Here is a 19,576-nt window from a genome sequence, read left to right as displayed (position 1 = left end):
ACTTGTCTGATTTTCAGAAAAAAACAGTTTGAATTGTGCTGTAACATCTTTGTATTCATTCAACTTTTATTCAGACTGTCTGGCACGTTGATTTAGGTAGTTGGAAGGTAACCAACTGTGGGTTGCGCATTTAAGGAGTTATCACCACTAATACAATATTCTTCTGTTTTTAGAACTCAGATAGATTTGTCTCAGTTAATAGTTGAACCGAGTCTCTGCTTTTGATTACAGTAATGGTGAATGCTGCCAAATTACCTCATTATACACAGAAAGCAAGAATATACAGCAAGGTTTCTCTCCTGCTGCTGTACATTTCCTGTTACTTCATCTATCTACACTATTAAATCCTCATTAAGGTGCATTCCTTTCTCAATATCGGGGTTCACAGCTAAAAGGTGCCTTTGTCCATCACTCTGGCTCATTCAGATGGACGCCTTTGGATGGCACGTGGAACAAAGGGTTAGGATTACTATTATTATAATTAATAATATTTGGTTCTAACGCTAGGTTGGAGATTACAGTACAAAAGGTCAAGGTGCATTACATGCTGGTGAAAGTCCTAAGGAGGAATTATTGCAGCAGTGTGGGGCGGGATATCCTGCCTCCGGCCGCTTTCCCCAGGGCAGGCTGCATCTGATACCGGCAATTTACCAGCAGTGGCGGCAGGAAGGCAGTGAAGTCGCTAATGAGGCAAATATCAGCAATTTTCCTGGAGGCAAACGGGACCCACGCATTGTCAGGAACTATCAGGTTACAGGAGGCAGGGCGGACTTCAAATGGTGCAAACAGCCAAGCCCGAGCTCTTCCCAAGGCAGAAGCTTGTTATTGCAGTTGTCTCTCAGGAACTCTTTGTCATGTTGAAGATATGTCTTCCGGTCCTTTCAGCCATCTCTGCATTGGGGTCTTAACTGCAACTTATGACTCTATTTTCATTTTGTCCCATCCCTGCCTGTTTCCATTAGGGGGCTGGGATGGACTGAGTCTCCTGTGGCCTGCTACTCTCCCTTCCTACAGAGACTACTGATACACTGCCTTTTTGTGACTCTCCATTCAATGTGGCATGAGTGAGCGAGGAAATCAGTCAATCGGCCGTTAGACCTATCACATAATTAATCCAAGTATGACCCTGTTTTATTTGGGCCAGATTAGGCTGGAGGTATGATTATACCTGCTCTCATTCGTTTGGCATGTTAAAGGGATTGCATAATGTTGCGTTTGGCACTTGTGGAGAAATCACAAAACAGCAATGAAGCATGATAGTCCTTTCCAAAACCCTTGGAATTTATAGCAGTTTAATATTTAACACCAACTGGATTCAATTGCTCTCATTCACCAACATTATATCGTCTGATTTTTTCCATTCACTTTCACAATGGATTTATTACCAAGCTAAATGGTATATTTTGAGACTTAGAAGTCTGGAGCTCTGCTACTCCAGAAGCAAGCTCCTGGAGTCACTCATTGTCTGAAAGAGTTGATTAGCTTGAGTCTCCACCTATCTATAGTCAATAGGTTTTCAAAATTAGCTCCAGAGGTTAAAATTTAAATTAATTGTTCTGATAACAAAACAATCTAAATATTGTGATCATTGAACCCTGGGCCCCACTTAAGAGCACCTGGTGATCTCTACCTTGGTGTTCCTGCAACCTAATTGTTGTCTTTCATACTTGACCAATTAAAGATGATTCCAGTTATTTCAGCATGCTGTACTTTAAGGTCTAATGAATAAAACTGACTGCCCAGATTCCCATAAAATAACCAAAATGTCATTTCTATGTAAGAAAAAGTTGTACTTTTATTCTCCTTGGACTTTAAAATTAAAGAATAATAGAGCTCAGAAGGTGGCCATTTGGCTCATCATGTCTACGCTGCCTGTTTTGGGTCAGCCAGCTCCTTACCCATAACCCTGTAATATTTTTCCTTTCAAGTATTTGTCCAATTCCCTTTAGAAATTTAATGTTGAATCGATTTCCACCACCCTTTCATGCAGTACACTGCAGATCACAACTCACAGTAAAAATATTGTTTCCTAATGTCAACTCTTGCTTTTTCCAATCACCTTAAATCCCTGTCTGCATGTAGGTATTAACATTAGAAGATAACGAATAGGAGCAGGTCTAGACCATAAGGCCCCTGGAGTCTGCTGATTCTGGCTGATCTTTGGCCTAAACTCCACTTTCCAGCCCACTCCCCATTTCCCTCGGTTCCCCGAGAGGTCAAAAATCAATCTATCTCAGCCTTGAATATTTTCGATGTTGGAGTCTATGTGTGACTCCAGACCCACAGTAATGTGGTTGACTATTAATTGCCCCCTGAAATAGCCTAGCAAGCCATTTTATCAAACCACTACAGAAAAGTCAAATAAGAATAGAACAGGACAGCCCACCCATCATCGACCCAGGTACTGGAAATAACAAAGAAACATAGGAACAGGAGTAGGCCATTCAACTCATTGAGCCTGTTCAGCCATTCAGTTAGATCATGGTTGATCATCCACCTCAACTCCACTTTCCTATCTCCATAATCCCTTGATGTAATTAGTCTTCAGAAATCTATTGATTTCTGTCTTGAACATACTCAATGATTGAACTTCTACAGCCCTCTGGGGTAGAGAATTCTAAAGCTTCATCACCTTCTGAGTGAAGAAATTCCTCCTCATCTCCGTCTTAAATGGCCTACCCCTTATCCTAAGATTATGTCTCCTGGTTTTAAGCTCACCAGCCAGGGGAAACATTCTATCTACATCCACCCTGCCACGCCCTGTAAGAATTTTGTAAGTTTCAATGAGGTCACCCCTCATTCTTCGAAACGCCAGGAAGTACAGTCCCAATCTCTCCTCATAGGACAATCCCACCATCCCAGGGATTAATCTGGTGAACCTCTGTTGCACTCCCTCTATGGCAAATAATCCTTCTTTAGATAAGGGCACCAAAACTGTACACAAAACTCCAGGTGAGGTCTCACTAAGGCTCTATGTAACTGCAGCAAGACATCTTTACTCCTGCACTCAAATCCTCTTGCAATGAAGGCCAATGTACCATTTGCCTTCCTAATTGCTTGCTGCACCTGCATGCTAACTTTCAGTGACTCATGAACAAGGACACCAAGGTTCCTTTGGAGATCAACACTTCCCAACCTCTCACTATTTAAGAAATACTCTGTGTTTTTGTTTTTTCTACCAAAGTGAATAACTTCACACTTATTCACATTATGTTCCTTCTGCCATGTTCTCGCCCATTCACTTAGCCTGTCCAAGTCCTCTTGAAGCAGTGGCGGATTTACAGTTGGTGGGGCCCTGTGCTCAGCTTCATTTTTGCTCCCCGCCCCCACCCTCCTGAGTCCTGAAAGGCAAAGCCAAGAAAATACACAATTAATCAGTGCTTCTTCACTTGTAAAAACATGCCTGTTTGAATAATTGCCTTGTTGAAATCCAAGCTTACCTCTTGTCTGAATGATGCTAAAGATGGTGAATATTGTGATGAGAGGCGAGCAAACATGGAACTTGCTGATGAGAAAAGCTAAATACCAAGGACAAATTACACATAGAGAGAAGGAGGGAGAGAGAGTGTCTGCAGGTAGGAGAGGGAAGCTGAATAGATGCCCGCTCAAACACTGTTATGTCAGCCTGTTGGTGTTACGACACAGCAGATGGTAAATGCTGAGCTGTTCAAATCCCAGAGGGAAACTTGAAACAACTGTCATAACTAATTTCCAATTTGTACGTTTTGAGATGTGGGCTTTGAATTCAGTAATAAGACCACCAAGTCTGAGAGGTTTTTATAAAACCAAATTAATAAGAGAAATGATTTTAAATACGTACATAGGTCTACAAATTACTACTATGATAACTTCTAAATCCCCTAATCAATCTAACTCCCAGTTGCACTTACGTTAAGGCAACAGTAAGACACATAGGCTGGGATTTTCTGGCCCCGTCACGGGTGGGACCCGCCGCTGGTGAGGCGGCGCCCCAGCCAGAAGCCCATTGACTTGCAGCGGAACCGCAAGATCGCGGAGGCGAGCGGGTGCGGAAAATCCCGCCAATAGATTTTTAAAAATCCAGGCAAAGTAAATGATACCCTGAACAGTCGGATTCAAAGTGAGTTTCCTTCACTTCAATCCCTGGAGGCAGCAGTTTGGTACATACAGGTTGCAGGCTTTTTCACACTTGTTGGATCTTAAACTGACTCCCTTACAAACAGTCTTCTCTCCTTTATATATATTTTCCTCTTTGAATGCAGATTCCCATTGTTTCACGATGCCTTTTGAACTTTACCTCTCTACTAATAAAAAATCTATCATAGTACCAATTCCACCAGTAATCTTTGGGAAAAATAAATAAACACACTATTTCTCACTACTTCTGCTGGCTATGTATACATTACACACCCTCCTTTGAATTCAAGCCACTATAGTTTGTTTAAAAATGCAAATGTTCCCTTTACACTTCACATTCTCAAACTTCCCATGTTTACCGAATTAACATTTCAACCCTCACTTCTTACACTAAAGCACCCAGACTAGCTGCTTCTCATTCAGTTAAGTCTCTCACTCACGCACAGGCACATCCCACTATTACTCTATTTTACAATAAATTCAATACCATTATGGAAATTATCATATCTCCCTGACATGGTATAATTTTATTCAGAGATGGAGACAGCAGACTGGACCCCTGCTCCAGTGCCAACAGTTTCACACAATCACAGAATCTTAACGGCACAGAAGGAGGCCATTTGGCCCATTATGTCTGCACCAGCTCTCCAAATGAGCATTATGATCTAGTGCCCTGCCTTTTCCCCGTACCCTTGCACATTGTTTCTATTCAAATAATCAATGTTGTCCTCTTGAATGCCTTGATTGAACCTGCCTCCACCACACTTCCAGGCAGCGTATTCCAGACCTGAACCACTCATTATTGAAAAAGTTTTTTCTCACGTCACATTTGCTTCTTTTACAAATCACTTTGAATCTGTGCCCCCTCGTTCTTGATCATTTTACGAGTGGGAACAGCTTCTCCCTATCTACCCTGTCCAGCCCCTTGATGATTTTGAACATCTCTATCAAATCTCCTCTCAGCCTTCTTCTCTCCAAGGAGAACAGTCCCAGTCTCTCCAATCTATGCTCTTAGCTGAAGTTTCTCATCCCTGGAACCATTCTTGTTCTGTAAGAACCTCTTCAAACCTCTTCTGTACTCCAGTGTTCACATCCTTCCTATAATATGGTGCCCAGAACTGTACACAGTATTCCAGCTGAGGTCTAACAAGTGTCTTAGAGTTAGTGTCTTATGTCCAAGGTTCTGGAAAGGGGATACATAGGCTTACAAAGCAAAAGCCTTGCAGGGCAGCTATTTAGTTAATGATACCCAGAGTGTGACAGGAAGGGGCTGAGTGTACAAACATAAAAAAACAGCAGCAAATAGGGTCAAAGGGGGGGGAAAAATAGTAAAAAGGCAAAATTAAGGACCCTTCACTTAAATGCACGTAGTATTTGGATCAAAATAATTGAATTAATGGCACTAATAGAGGATGGGTCTCATCTTACTGCATTACAGAGATGTGGTTACAATGAGATCAAAGTTGGGAACTAAATATTCAAGGGTATGTGACTTCTCGAAAGGACAGGCAGGAAGGAAACGGTGGTGCATTAGCTTTGTTAGTACGAGATGGAATGAGTACGATAGCAAGAAAGGATCTTGGCTCTGAAGATGTAGAATCCATATGGGTGGAGGTAAGAAATAACAAGGGGAAGAACACCTTGGCAGGAGTAGTCTGTAGGCCACCTGACAGATAATAAAGAGGGAGAAAATAAATTTTGTGGGTAAACTAGCAAGTAAAATATATAAAATATATTTCTTTAAAATATATTTCTTCTTTAAATATATAAAAAGGAAGAGAGAGGCCCAAGTGAACATAAGCCCCTTAGAGAATGAGGCTGGAGAAATAATAATGGGAAACCAGGAAATGGCAGACAAGTTGAATAAATACTTTGCTTCAGTCTTCACTGTGTAAGATACCAAAAATATTAAATAATCAAGGGTCAAAAATGGGGGAGGAAATAAATACAATAACTATCACTAGAGAAAAAGTACTAGGGAAACTAATGGGGGCTAAAGGCCAATAAGCCTCCTGGACCTGATGAGTTGCATCCTAGGATATTAAAGGAAGTAGCTACAGAGATAGTGGATGCACTGGTAGCAATCTTCCAAGAATCCATAGATTTTGGAAAAGCCTCAGAGGATTGGAGAAAGGCTATGTAACACCCTTATTCAAAGAGGGAGGGAGACAAAAATCAGGTAACTATAGGTCAGTTAGCGTAACATCTGTGATTGGGAAAATGTTAGAGTCTATTACAAAGGATGTAATAGCAGAGCATTTAGAAATACATAATATAATCAAGCAGAGTCAGCAAGGCTTCATGAAAGGGAAATCGTGTCTAACAAATTTATTGGAATTCTTTGAGAGGTAACATGTATGTGAATGCACAGAGTGTGGTTAACAAGATTGGTGAACTATAGGCACAGGTTGACAAATGGAATTATGATATTATTACTATAACAGAGACCTGGCTCAAAGATGGGTGTGACTCGGTGTTAAATATTCCTGGGTACAAGGCTTTAAGGAGAGACAGGAAAGGAAGAAAAGGTGGGGGAGGAGTGGTAGTGGCAGTATTGATTAAAGATGGCACTACAGTACTGGAGAGAGAAGAAGTTCCACAGGCGTCAAGGACAGAATCTCTCTGGCTAGAGGTAACAAATGAAAAAGATGCAATAACATTGATTGATGTAGTATATAGAGCACCAACTAGTGGAAGGGATGTACAGAAACAAATTTGCAAAGAAATTACAGAGAGGTGCAAGAATTATAAAGTAATCATACTGGGAGACTTCAATTATCCTAATGCAGACTGGGATAGGAATAGTACAAAGGGACAAGAAGATCAAGAGTTCCTGGAGTGTGTTCAAGATAATTTTCTGCAGCAGTATGTTTCCAGCCTAACGAGAGGGCAGGCACTATTAGACCTGGTTCTGGAGAATGAGTTGGCCCAAGTGGATTAAATAAGCGGGAGAGCATTTAGGGGACAGTGATCATTATATCATAAGGTTTAAGTTGGCCATAGAGAAGGACAAGGAGCAATCCAGAGCAGGGATAATTAATTGAGGGAAAGCCAACTTCGATGGGATGATTTTATCTTTACTTAAATTCGATAAGGTACCAGGACCGGATGAGATGCATTCTGGAATACTGAGGGAGGTGAGATTGTAAATTTCGGAGGCACTGGTGATAATCTTCCAGTCTTCCTTAGACACAGGGGAGGTACTGGAGGGCTGGAGAATTGTGAACGTTATACCCTTGTTCAAAAAGGGGTGCAAGGATAATGCCGGCAACTAAAGACCAGTCAGTTTGACCTCAGTGGTAGGGAAACTTCTGGAAGCTATAGTTCAGGATAAAATCAATAGTCACTTGGACAGGTGCGGGATAATCAAGGAAAGCCAGCATGGATTCATTAAGGGAAAATCATTTTTAACCTACCTGCTGGCGTTTTTTGAGGAGGTAACAGAGAAGGTTGATAAGGGCAATGCTGTTGATGTGCCACACAATAGACTTGTGAGCAAAATTCTAGTTCATGGAATAAAAGGGAAAGTAGGCACTTGGATAAGAAATTGGCTGAGTGACAGGAAACAGAGGGTAGTGATAAATGGTTGTTTTTGACATTGGAGGAAGGTCTGTAGTGGAGTTCCCCAGGGGGTCAGTGTTGGGATCCTTACTCTTCCTGAGGTATATTAATGCCTAGATTGTGGCGTGCAGGGCATGATTTCAAAAATTGCGGATGATACGAAGATTGGCAGTGTTGTCAACTGTGATGAGGACAGTCTTGAACTTCAAAAGGACATGGACATATTGGTGAATTGGGCAGACAAATGGCAGATGAAATTCAATGCAGAGAAGTGTGAAGTGATTCATTTTGGGAGGAAGAACGAGGAGAGACAGTATAAAATAAAGGGAGAAACTCTAAAGGAGGTGCAGGAACAAAGGGACCTTGGTGTATATGTACATAAGTCATTGAAGATGGCTGTTGAGAGAGCAGTTAATAAAGCATATAGTATCTTAGGCTTTATTAATAGGAGCATTAAGTACAAGAGTAAGGAGATCATGCTGAACTTGTATAAGTCACTAATTACGCCTCATCTGGAGTACTGCGTCCTGTTCTGGGCGCCATATTTGAGGAAGGATGTGAAGGCACTGGAGAAAGTACAGAGGAGATTCACAAGAATGATTCCAGGGATGAAGAACTGTAGCTATAAGGATAGATTGGAGAGGTTTTCCTTGGAGAAAAGAAGGCTGAGAGGAGACTTGATAAAGGTATTCAAGATCCCGACGGGGATTGACAGAGTAAATAGTGAGAAACTGTTCCCACTCTAGAGTACGTCAAGGGTGGTGTAGTGGTATTGTCACTGGACTAGTAATCCAGAGACTCAGGGTAATTCTTTGGGGACGCAGGTTCGAATCCCACCACGGCAGATGGTGGAATTTAAATTCTGAACAAGGGCAGTTAGGGATGGGCAATAAATTCTGCCCTAGCCAGTGATGCCCACATCCCATGAATGAATATGTATTAAAGAAAAGAACTATAGGGCCCCGATTCAAATAATGGGTAAAAGGAGTAGAAATGATGTGAAGAAAAGTTTTTTCACCCAAAGGGTAATTGGAGTCTGGAACGAACTTCCTGAAAGGATGGTGGAGGCAGGTTCGATCAAGGTATGCAAATTGGATTGCTATCTGAGAAGAATGAATGTGCATGGTTACGAGGATAAGGCAGAGGAGTGGGATTAGGTAGAGTGCTCTTTCAGCGAGCCAGTGCAGACTCGATGGGCCGAATGGCCTCCTTCTGCACTGTAAAGATTCCGTGATTTTACATTGCTTGGCAAGAGGCACAATTTTAGATTGAATGGATATTATATTCAGCTACAGTACAGTATATCTCAGAACAGTTCTGTGTCACTGGTTGTTTAAGGCTTGCTATTTACAGTAATTGATCAGTTTGTAAATCATCTTTTTTCAGATATCAAGGGAAAGAGGGATGGGCACCAGCATCTTACTTAAGAAAAGTCAAGGATGAACTTGCTGTGAGGAAAAAGCCTCTTACTGGGCCAGTGGAGATAATTGGAAACATAATGGAGATAAGTAACCTACTGAACAAGAAAACATGCAGTGAAAAGGATGTTCAGACAGAGAATGAATCCAACCTTTATGACCATCCTCCGCTAACTGCAAAGGAAATCAGCCTTCCGCTGTTTTGTGAACAGACCAATGGTAATGCAACTGTATTGACGACACCAGAAAATAAACTCAGCCGAGGAGCACCGGGGTCCCCAGCTGTTGCCAGAGTCGCCCCACAGAGAGCAGAGATAGGTAAGTGATTGAAAGGATTTCTCTTTATGAAACATAACTCCAGCATTCAAAAATATTTACAATTTTCCAATTTCCTGAGCTAAAATCTTGCACTCACTGGGCAGAATTTAGCCCTCGACGGGCGGTTGGGCCCCACTGGCTCAGCGGTGGGCTGGCAGCTGAACTCCGCCGCCGAAACGGGCCCCGCCGCCATTTTGAGTGGGCGAGCCAATGAAGGCCCACCCAGTGGCCTGCCCAACAGGAAACGCTATGCACTTACTGTGCGGAGGGGGGTGGGATTCCCCAACTGTCAAAGTGTGCTCTTTCATGCATGCGCGCTGTCTCAGTGCTGTCTCAGGGAGAGCGCTGAAAGTTTAATAAACCTAAAAAATAGCAAAATAAAAAAATTATTAACATGTCCCCCTCATGTAACAATGTCACACGAGATGGGACATGTTAATAAATATTACATAAGGTTTATTAAAGTTTTTAAAAACAGACATGAAACCTCATCCCACCAGTGGATGAGGTTTTATGTTTTTTCAGAAGCCCACTGGGGCTCCTGGCCGGCCCACCAGCTTTAAGGTTGGATGGGCAGGTCCTTTAATTGGGTTAATTATCCTGTCAATGGCCTCAATTGGCCATTGATAGGTCGGCGGGCAGACAGCTGATTTCGCTGTCCGTCCGCTTTCAGCTGTGGCTCAGTTCATAGCACCCTCGCCTTTGAATCAGAGGGTTGTGGGTTCATGTCCCACTCCCGGAAACCAAGAACTGTGATTGTACTCGAAAGAGTTGCAATCTGTGACTGTTGATAACTCGAAAGAGTTCCTGAATATTTAAATGGGGCGGGATGACGTCGGGGGTTCCTCCCGACGTCATCCCGCGTCATTTTCGTGTAAGCAAGCAGGCCCTGAAGGGTCATTGGACTCGAAACGTCAACTCTTTTCTTCTCCACCGATGCTGCCAGACCTGCTGAGTTTTTCCAGGTAATTCTGTTTTTGTTTTTGTTTTGACCCTGCCCCCAAATCGCCAACGGAAAAATTCTGGCCACTATTTCAGTTCCTTAGCACAGCTGTTTCTGCAGCCCTGCTATTATAAAAGCTTGGTTCTCTTACTCTTAATACCCAGTGGGCATTATTTTGGGGGCCCAACTATTGTTGATGACTCAATTAGAGAGCAGTGAACTTTTGGAGTGGGGACTAAGGGTCTCAATAGGAGGGCAACTTTTATGAACTCACGAATATAATTTCTCTAGCACTATAGTGTGAGACTGGGAAAAGTCCTGAGGTTGTGGTATCTAAATGACTGGATTGGCAGATGGTGAAAGAAGGAAGCACATATATGATTGGGAAGCTGAGAGCATTTATGGGTTGGAGAAAACTGTTCAGACAGGATTAACTTCACTTGAATTAGATTGTTATCAGCTTGCTTTCAAGAAGGATGCTTTGGACACAGGAGTAGGTTTTAAATTGGCATGGTAAGGTTATGACACAGATTAGATAGAAAAGTAGAGAATAGTAAAATTAGTAACAACAATAGCTACTTGCACAGATATATCACTTTTAACATAATAACACATCCCAAGGCATTTCACAGGAGTGCTATAGAATAAAATTGACACTGAGCTACATAAGAAGATATTAGGAAAGGTAACATTACCTTGCAGTCTATGCCTGAGGGGTGAAAAGCTCTGGAGCACTTGGTAGCACTTTTATGCTTCTGAGTTGCTTGACTGGACAGATAAGCTGGAGGTCCAACTCCAAGCATGTCTATGTGGCTGTGTCTGAACTGTCTCAGCTGCAAAGGAATGGTCACTTTATACACAGTTTTCCTAATGTGTGGCCGCTTCCCTCCTCCAAACCCCACTTGTGCATTACCACCAACCACAGGGCAGCTCTTGCCCCCCCCAGACTCGCCTAAACCACAGGGCAGCCCTTGCCTTGGCACTGCACTGCACTGTCTGTCTGCCAGCCAGCCAGTAAAAAGGACTTGCCTGTGCCCTCGCCTGAATGCGTGGTACCTCAACCTTGAAGTCCGACAGACAACCCTTGTGAGCTCTACACCACATTACTGCGCACTCACCTCTGAGTTCACCTCAAAGTACAGCTCGCCAGGTGCACTCCGTATATAAAAGCAAAAAACTGCGGATGCTGGAAATCCAAAACAAAAACAGAAATACCTGGAAAAACTCAACAGGTCTGGCAGCATCTGTGGAGAGGAGCACAGTTAACATTTCGAGTCCGAATGACCCTTCAACAGAACTAAGTAAAAATAGAAAAGAGATGAAATATAAGTTGGTTTAAGGGGTGGGGGGTGGTGTGGGACAAGAAGAGCTGGATAGAGGGCTGGAGTTGGCGGAAATGGCGGAGGATGATCCTTTGAATGCGGAGGCTGGTGGGGTGATAAGTGAGGACAAGGGGGACCCTATCATGTTTCTGGGAGGGAGAAGAAGGTGTGCGGGCGGATGCGCGGAAAATGGGCTGGACACGGTTGAGGGCCCTGTTAACGACCGTGGATGGAAAACCTCGGTTAAGGAAGAAGGAGGACATGTCAGAGGAACTGTTTTTGAAAGTGGCATCATCAGAACAGATGCGACGGAGGCGAAGGAACTGAGAGAATGGGATGGAGTCCTTGCAGGAAGCGGGGTGTGAGGAGCTGTAGTTGAGGTAGCTGTGGGAGTCCGTAGGTTTGTAAGATATTGGTGGACAGTCTATCACCAGAAATTGAGACAGAGAGGTCAAGGAAGGGAAGGGAAGTGTCAGAGATGGACCATATGAAAATGATGGACGGGTGGAAATTGGAAGCAAAATTAATAAAATTTTCCAGGTCCAGACGAGAGCATGAAGAAGCACTGAAGTAATCATCGAGGTACCGGAGAAAGAGTCGTGGGAGGGGACTGGAGTAGGACTGGAACAAGGAATGTTCCACGTACCCCAAAAAGAGACAGGCATAGCTGGGGCCCATGCGGGTACCCATAGCCACACCTTTTATTTGGAGGAAGTGAGAGGAGTTTAAGGAGAAATTGTTCAGTGTGAGAACAAGTTCAGCCAGACGGAGGAGAGTAGTGGTGGATGGGGATTGTTCGGGCCTCTGTTCGAGGAAGAAGCGGAAAGCCATCAGACCATCCTGGTGGGGGATGGAGGTGTAGAGGGATTGGACGTCTATGGTGAAGAGGAGGCGTTTGGGGCCAGGGAACTGGAAATTGTTGATATGATGTAGGGTGTCAGAAGAATCACAGGTGTAGGTGGGAAGGGACTGGACAAGGGGAGAGAGAATGGAGTGAAGATAGCAAGAAATTAGTTCTGTGGGGCAGGAACAGGCTGACACGATCGGTCTGCCGGAAAAGTCCTGTTTGTGGATTTTGGGTAGGAGGTAGAAGCGGGCCGTCCGAGGTTGGGAGACTATCAGGTTGGAAGCTGTGGAAGGAAGATCTCCAGGGGAGATGAGGTCAGTAACAGTCCTGGAAACAATGACTTGATGTTCTGTGGTGGGGTCATGGTCCAGGGAGAGGTAGGAGGAAGTGTCTGCGAGTTGACGGTCAGCCTCTGCGAGGTAGAGGTCAGAGCGCCAGACAACAACAGCACCACACTTGTCAGTGGATTTGATGACAATGTCAGGGTTGGACCTGAGAGAACAGAGTGCAGCAAGTTCAGAGAGAGACAGGTTAGAGTGGGTGAGAGGAGCAGAGAAATTGAGACGACTAATGTGACTAAGATCAAGAGAAGGTAAGAATCCAGAGGGAGGGGTCCAGGTGGAGGGAAAATATTGGAGGTGGGTAAAAGGATCCGTTGAACGGGGAGAGGACTCCTGCCCAAAGAAGTGAGCATGGAGACGAAGGCGGCGGAAGAAGAGTTCAGCATCGTGCCGAGCCCGAAATTCATTGAGATGAGGGCGTAAGGGTAAGAAACTAAGTCCTTTGCTGAGCACTGAACGTTCAGCGTCGGAGAGGGGAAGGTCAGGGGGTATGGTGAATACACGGCCGGGGCTGGGATTGGAAGACGGGATGGGGACAGAGGGATAGGCAAGAGTGGAGGTTCCTGGATGGGTGTTGGTGTCGATGAGTTGTTGGAGGTTGCGTTCCTTTGCACCTGAAAGAAAGAGACAAAGTTTCTTGTTGAGGCGTCAGACGGGACGAAGAATAAAATGAAACTGGGGGCACGCGCAGCTTTGAAAAAGTGTGCGGCGGTGCTGCTGGAGGGAGAGGTCGAGTGTGTTCATATGGCAGCGCATGGCACTGAATGTGGATCTCAGAATACGACGAGAACAGCAGTCCGAGGAGCGTTGTATGTCCCGGAGATACCTGTAACCCTGGGTGGGTTCGAAACATGAGGGATGGAACTTCAGTTGAAATCCACGTGGGGTAAGTCGGAGAAGGAGACAGTTACTGAGGAAGGAAATATGGCTGTGAAAGCGGGTTTTAGTAACACCTTGTCAAACACCAGGAGAGAAATGGAAAGCAATGAAGGTGAACTTGTCTGTCTGCAAGCATTACCCAGACCGCCCTGTCGCTTGCCATTTCAACACTCCAGCCTGCTTTCATGCCTACATGTCCGTCCTTGGCTTGCTGCATTGTTCCAGTGAAGCTCAATGCAAACTGGAGGAACAGCACCTCATCTTCCGACTAGGCACTTTACAGCCTTCCGGACTGAATATTGAGTTCAACAATTTAGATCATGAACTCTTTCCTCCATCCCCACCCGCTTTCCGATTTTTCCCTCTCTTTGTTTTTTTCCTATAATTTATATAGATTTTTCTTTTCCCACCTACTTCCATTATTTTTAAGTGTATTTCCATCCATTGTTTTATCTCTACCTTTTAGCCTATTTCGATCCCTTCCCCCCACCCCACCCCCACTAGGGCTATCTGTACCTTGCTCGTCCTGCTTTCTACCCTTAATTAGCACATTCCTTTAGATAATATCACCCCCTTCAACACCTCTTTGTCCTTTTGTCTGTGTCATCTTTTAGTTATCTCCACCTATCACTGGCCCTCTATCCAGCTCTTCTTGTCCCAGCCCCCCCCCCCCCCCCCCCCCCCCCCCCCCCCCCCCCAACCCCACCGCCTCCCTTAAACCAACTTATATTTCACCTCTTTTCTATTTTTACTTAGTTCTGTTGAAGGGTCATTCGGACTCGAAACGTTAACTGTGCTCCTCCCACAGATGCTGCCAGACCTGCTGAGTTTTTCCAGGTATTTTTGTTTTTGTTTTGTACTCCTCATATATGCTGTTGCGAAACAATTCAGTGTGCAATCAAACCGACGTACTGAGATGATCCAGCATGGAGGGATGATTCCAGTGGGTTGGGCTTATAATGATATGCAGATGTATTATGAAGTTCCCAATGTCCAACAGCAGGAAACGCGGCCTGCCATTGACGGGCAGACGATTGCAAACTGGTTTCATGACATTGTGAAATCGATTTTTGGCCTTCTCACCATATTGTCCGCTCACACTGCCAGACACGGCCGCCGCCAACAGGCATGGAAAATTACACCCTATATCTCTTTACAACGTCTGTGTCCTCCCCACAGCTTACCTTTCCACCTAGCTTGGTATCATCAGCAAACTTAGATACATTACTTGCTGTCTCTTCATCTAAATTACTAATATGAATTGTAAATAGCTGAGGCCTCAGCACTGATCCTTGCAGCACTCCAGTATTCACTGCTCGCCAACTTGAAAAAGCCCTGTTTATGCCCACTCTCTGCTTCCTGTCCATTAACCAGTTCTCTGTCCATGCTAATATGTTATCCCCAACTCCATGAGCCTATTATCTTGCCTATTAACATTTTGTACAGCACCTTATCAAATGCCTTTTGGGATTCCAGCTATACTGTATTGGTTCCCCTTTATCTACCCTACTAGTTACATCCTCAAAAAGCTCGATTTGACAAACAGGATTTCCATTTAGTAAAGTGCATTGTTAAGACTTCCTTAATAATGAATTGCAACATTTTCCCAACAGCTGATGTTAGGCTAACTGGCCAGTAGTTCACTATTTTCCCTCTCCCTCCTTTCTTGAAAAGCTGTGTAACATTTGCTAACTTCCAACCTGATGAAACCATCCCCGAATCTAAGGAATTTTGGAAAATCATAACCAGTCCATTGACTATCTTTGCAGCTATCTCTTTTAGAAGCCTAGGGTGTAGGCCATCAGGTCCCAGGGATTTGTTGGATTTTAGTCCCTTAAGTTTCTCCAATGCTCTTTCTTTGCTGCTATTAATTTCCTTAATTTCCTCATTCTTTTTAGCCCGTATGTTACCATCTATTTCTGGTATGAAACTTGTTTCTTCTACTTGAAGGCAGGCACAAAACATTTGTTCAATGTCTTGGCCATTTTCTCATTCCCCGTGATAATTTCTCCTGTCTTAGCTTTTTTTTCCTGTTCACAAAAGCTTTATTGTGGCTGATTTACTTTACAAACATATTCAAAATTTCTGGAACTGTTTCTTGGCTCCTGAGGCTTTCGTGAACTTGAGGACATTGAAACGCAAAGTTTTACTGAGACACCGACACTCCCCCACAGTCACACTGTCCCCATTCTGTACATCCCTGAAGCAGGGTGATAGGTGGACAGACATGTTCTTACGCCACTTCTCAAAGCGATTGTAGTTCCTGATGTAGTGCAAGTAGTCTCTGTGAATTACAATGGTCCACTTCTTTAGCTGGTTTCTTCCTTTTTGTACACTTATAAAAGCTCTTACAACCTGTCATGTCCCTAAGACATGAGAGAGATCATAAACTGTTAAATCAAGCCTTACCTTTTTGCTTAATTAAAAAGTGGACTTTGCTGAACCAAAAGATGGCTGCTATAGGTCACATGATTCAGAAATTGACTGCAGTTTCTGGAAATTTCCAAAAGCAGTTGCTGGACAAAAAGCTCAACCCTTATCCTCGTGGAATCTTTGGAGGATTTCTGCCATCGCCTTCCGAGCAGACCCAGTCTCTGGAGACCAACCTAATCCCACTGCTTCACCATCAACTTAAAAGGAATTCTGCAAAATTTTGCTTCAGCTATCTAAACTGTAGCTTCTCCGTGAAGGAACCCTCACTGGACTCTGACTTTCTGGACTCTGGCAAGCTGAACTGATATCCACATCAAAAGTGCTTTTTCTTTTAAGTTACTCATACTTGTAAATACTCCTCCTTCCTATCTTCACATTGTGTGCTTGTGTGTATGTATGCAGTTGCGACCATTCCCCGCATTTGCATGTGTGAAAAAACTATACTTCTGATTGAACCCGAAAGAGAGTTTGCTGCGAGTCACTTTAAAAATTGATCTTGCAAACCAAGCATTTGGGGAAACACGCCACAGCCCATTTCAAAAATTAAAACACCTCTGCCTACAGACAAATGGTGAGAAAAATTAATGAGTTCAGCTTAGCCTCCGTCCCCTGTTCGTAACAGAAATTAGGGTCTCAAGTCTGAGATCAAATCCATTATAAATCACAGAATCACAGTGCAGAAGAGGCCCTTCGGCCCATCGACACATGAGAAACACCTGACCTACCTACCTAATACCATTTACCAGCACTTGGCCAATAGCCTTGAATGTTATGACGTGCCAAGTGCTCATCCAGGTACTTTTTAAAGATGTGAAGCAATCTGCCTCCACCACCCTCCCAGGCAGAGCATTCCAGACCGTCACCACCCTCTGGATAAAAAAGTTTTTCCTCACATCCCCCCTAAATTTCCTGCCCCTCACCTTGAACTTATACCCCCTTGTGACTGACCCTTCAACTAAGGGGAACAGCTGCTGTCTATCCACCCTCTCCATGCCCCTCATAATCTTGCACACCTCGATCAGGTCGCCCTTCAGTCTTCTCTGCTCCGACGAAAACAACTCAAGTCTATCCAACATCTCTTCATAACTTAAATGTTTCATACCAGGCAACATCCTGGTGAATCTCCTCTGCAACCCCTCCAGTGTAATCACATCCTCCCTATAATGTGGCGACCAGAACAGCACACTACTCCAGCTGTGGCCTCACCAAGGTTCTAAACAACTCCAACATAACCTCCCTACTTTTGTAATCTATGCCTCGATTGATAAAGGCAAGTGTCCCATATTTTTCACCACCCCACTAACATGCCCCTCTGCCTTCAGAGATCAATGGACACACACGCCAAGGTCCCTTTGTTCCTCAGAACTTCCTAGTGTCATGCCGTTCATTGAATACTTCCTTGTCAAATTACTCCTTCCAAAGTGTATCATCCTCACACTTTTCAGGGTTAAATTCCATCTGCCACTTATTTGCCCATTTGACCATCCCGTCTTTATCTTCCTGTAGCCCAAGACACTCAACCTCACGGTTAACCACCCGGCCAATCTTTGTGTCATCCGCAAGCTTACTAATCCTACCCCCTACATAGTCATCTATGTCGTTTATATAAATGATAAATAATAGAGGACCGAGCACAGATCCCTGTGGTATGCCACTGGACACTGGCTTCCAGTCACTAAAGCATCCTTCTGTCATCACCCCATGCCTCCTACAACTAAGCCAATTTTGAATCCACCTTATCAAATTACCCTGTATCCCATGTGCCTTTGCCATCTTTATAAGTCTCCCAGGTGGGACCTTGTCAAAGGCTTTGCTGAAAACTATATAAACTACATCAACTGCACCACCCTCAACTACACACCTGGTCACCTCCTCAAAAAATTCAATCAAATTTGTTAGGCATGACCTCCGTCTGACAAAGCCATGCTGACTATCCCTGATCAAACCTTGCCTCTCCAAGTGGAGATAGATGGTCTCCTTCAGAACTTTCTCCAATAGTTTCCCTACCACTGACATGAGTCACATTGGCCTGTAGTTCCCTGGCTTATCTCTACAACCCTTCTTAAATAGCGGAATCACATTAGCTGTCCTCCAGTCCTCTGGCACCTCCCCCGTGGCCAGAGAGGAATTTAAAATTTGGGTCAGAGCCCCTGCGATCTCCTCCCTTGCCTCCCTCAGCAGTCTGGGACACAAATCATCTGGACCTGGAGATTTGTCCACTTTTAAGCCTGCCAACACCTCCAATACCTTGTCACTCCCTATATCAATTTGCTTAAGAACCTCGCAGTCTGTCTCCCCGAGTTCGATACCTTCATCCTCATTCTCTTGGGTGAAGACAGATGTGAAGTATTCATTCAACACTCTAGCAATGTCCTCTGGCTCCACTCATAGATTGCCCCCTTGGTCCCTTATGGGCCCTACTCTTTCCCTGGTTATCCTCTTCCCATTGATATACTTATAGAATACCTTGGGATTTTCCCTACTTTTACCAGCCAGAGCTATCTCATATCCCCTCTTTGCTCTGCTAATTGCTTTCTTAAACTCCACCCTGCACTCTCTGTCCCGGGACTTCGGCTCTGGGGTCTGCACGCAGTCCCAGGACTGTCCAATATAGCTTCTGGTGCTGCAGGAGCTAGAGCGGCCAGCCAATCAGATTGTCTGGCAGCTCACTGAGGCGGGACTTCATCCCGAGTGAGAGGCAGATGTCCCACCTGCAGCCAATTCACACTTGTTGGAGTGTGAAATCGTTGCGAGGCAGAAGTGCCAGCGGGGATGCGTTCCCCACCAAATCTTCGGATGGCATCCTAGAAATCTTGGCTCAGGAATTTACCCTCCACAACATTAGTGCTAATTAAGTTTACCCAGTCCATTTGTAAATTGAAGTTGCCCTTTGTTACTGTATTTCCCATGTTACATGCAGCTCTAGTTTCCTGATTTATACGGTGCCCAACATCATCACTACAGTTTGTTGACCTATAAACAATTCCCACCAATGTTTGCTGGACCTTGCTGTTTCTTAGCTCCACCCAGACTGATTCTACATCTTGATCCTTCGATCTAATTTCCTCTCTCACTAATGTACTGATCTCATCCCTTATTAACAGCTCTACCCCATCTCCTTTTCCTTTCTGCCTATCCTTCCTAAATGACAAATATCCTTGAATATTCAGTTCCCTGCTTTGGTCACCCTGTAACCGTGGGCAGAATTCTCCGCTCCCGCCAGATGCGTTAACCATGGTAGGCAGGAGCACAAAATTTGGTGTGAATAAAAATTTCAGTTTCTTGCTGCTAGAAAAATAGTTTGGAATTTTGTTCTCTCGACTTTCAAGGTGAGTTGAAGGCCGGTCGTAACAACAGGGGACGTAACAACACCTTCATTCTCAGCTTGAACATCTCAG

General features: G+C 44.2%; 1 protein-coding gene across 2 annotated transcripts in view; it reads left to right on the top strand.

Moving 5' to 3' along the window:
- Positions 1 to 19,576, top strand: part of sh3pxd2aa (SH3 and PX domains 2Aa) — a 507,011-nt gene that overhangs the window by 469,961 nt on the left and 17,474 nt on the right. For both annotated transcript variants that reach the window (XM_078564963.1, XM_078564962.1), the window contains one exon: positions 9,064 to 9,413. In XM_078564963.1, coding sequence (XP_078421089.1) covers positions 9,064 to 9,413 — 350 coding nt within the window. The remainder of the gene's footprint in view (positions 1 to 9,063; positions 9,414 to 19,576) is intronic.

The sequence above is a fragment of the Cetorhinus maximus genome, chromosome 20 (genome assembly GCF_964194155.1).
Source record: "Cetorhinus maximus chromosome 20, sCetMax3.hap1.1, whole genome shotgun sequence".
In the NCBI taxonomy this organism is placed as follows: domain Eukaryota; kingdom Metazoa; phylum Chordata; class Chondrichthyes; order Lamniformes; family Cetorhinidae; genus Cetorhinus; species Cetorhinus maximus.
This window is presented reverse-complemented; position numbering and strand designations above follow the sequence as displayed.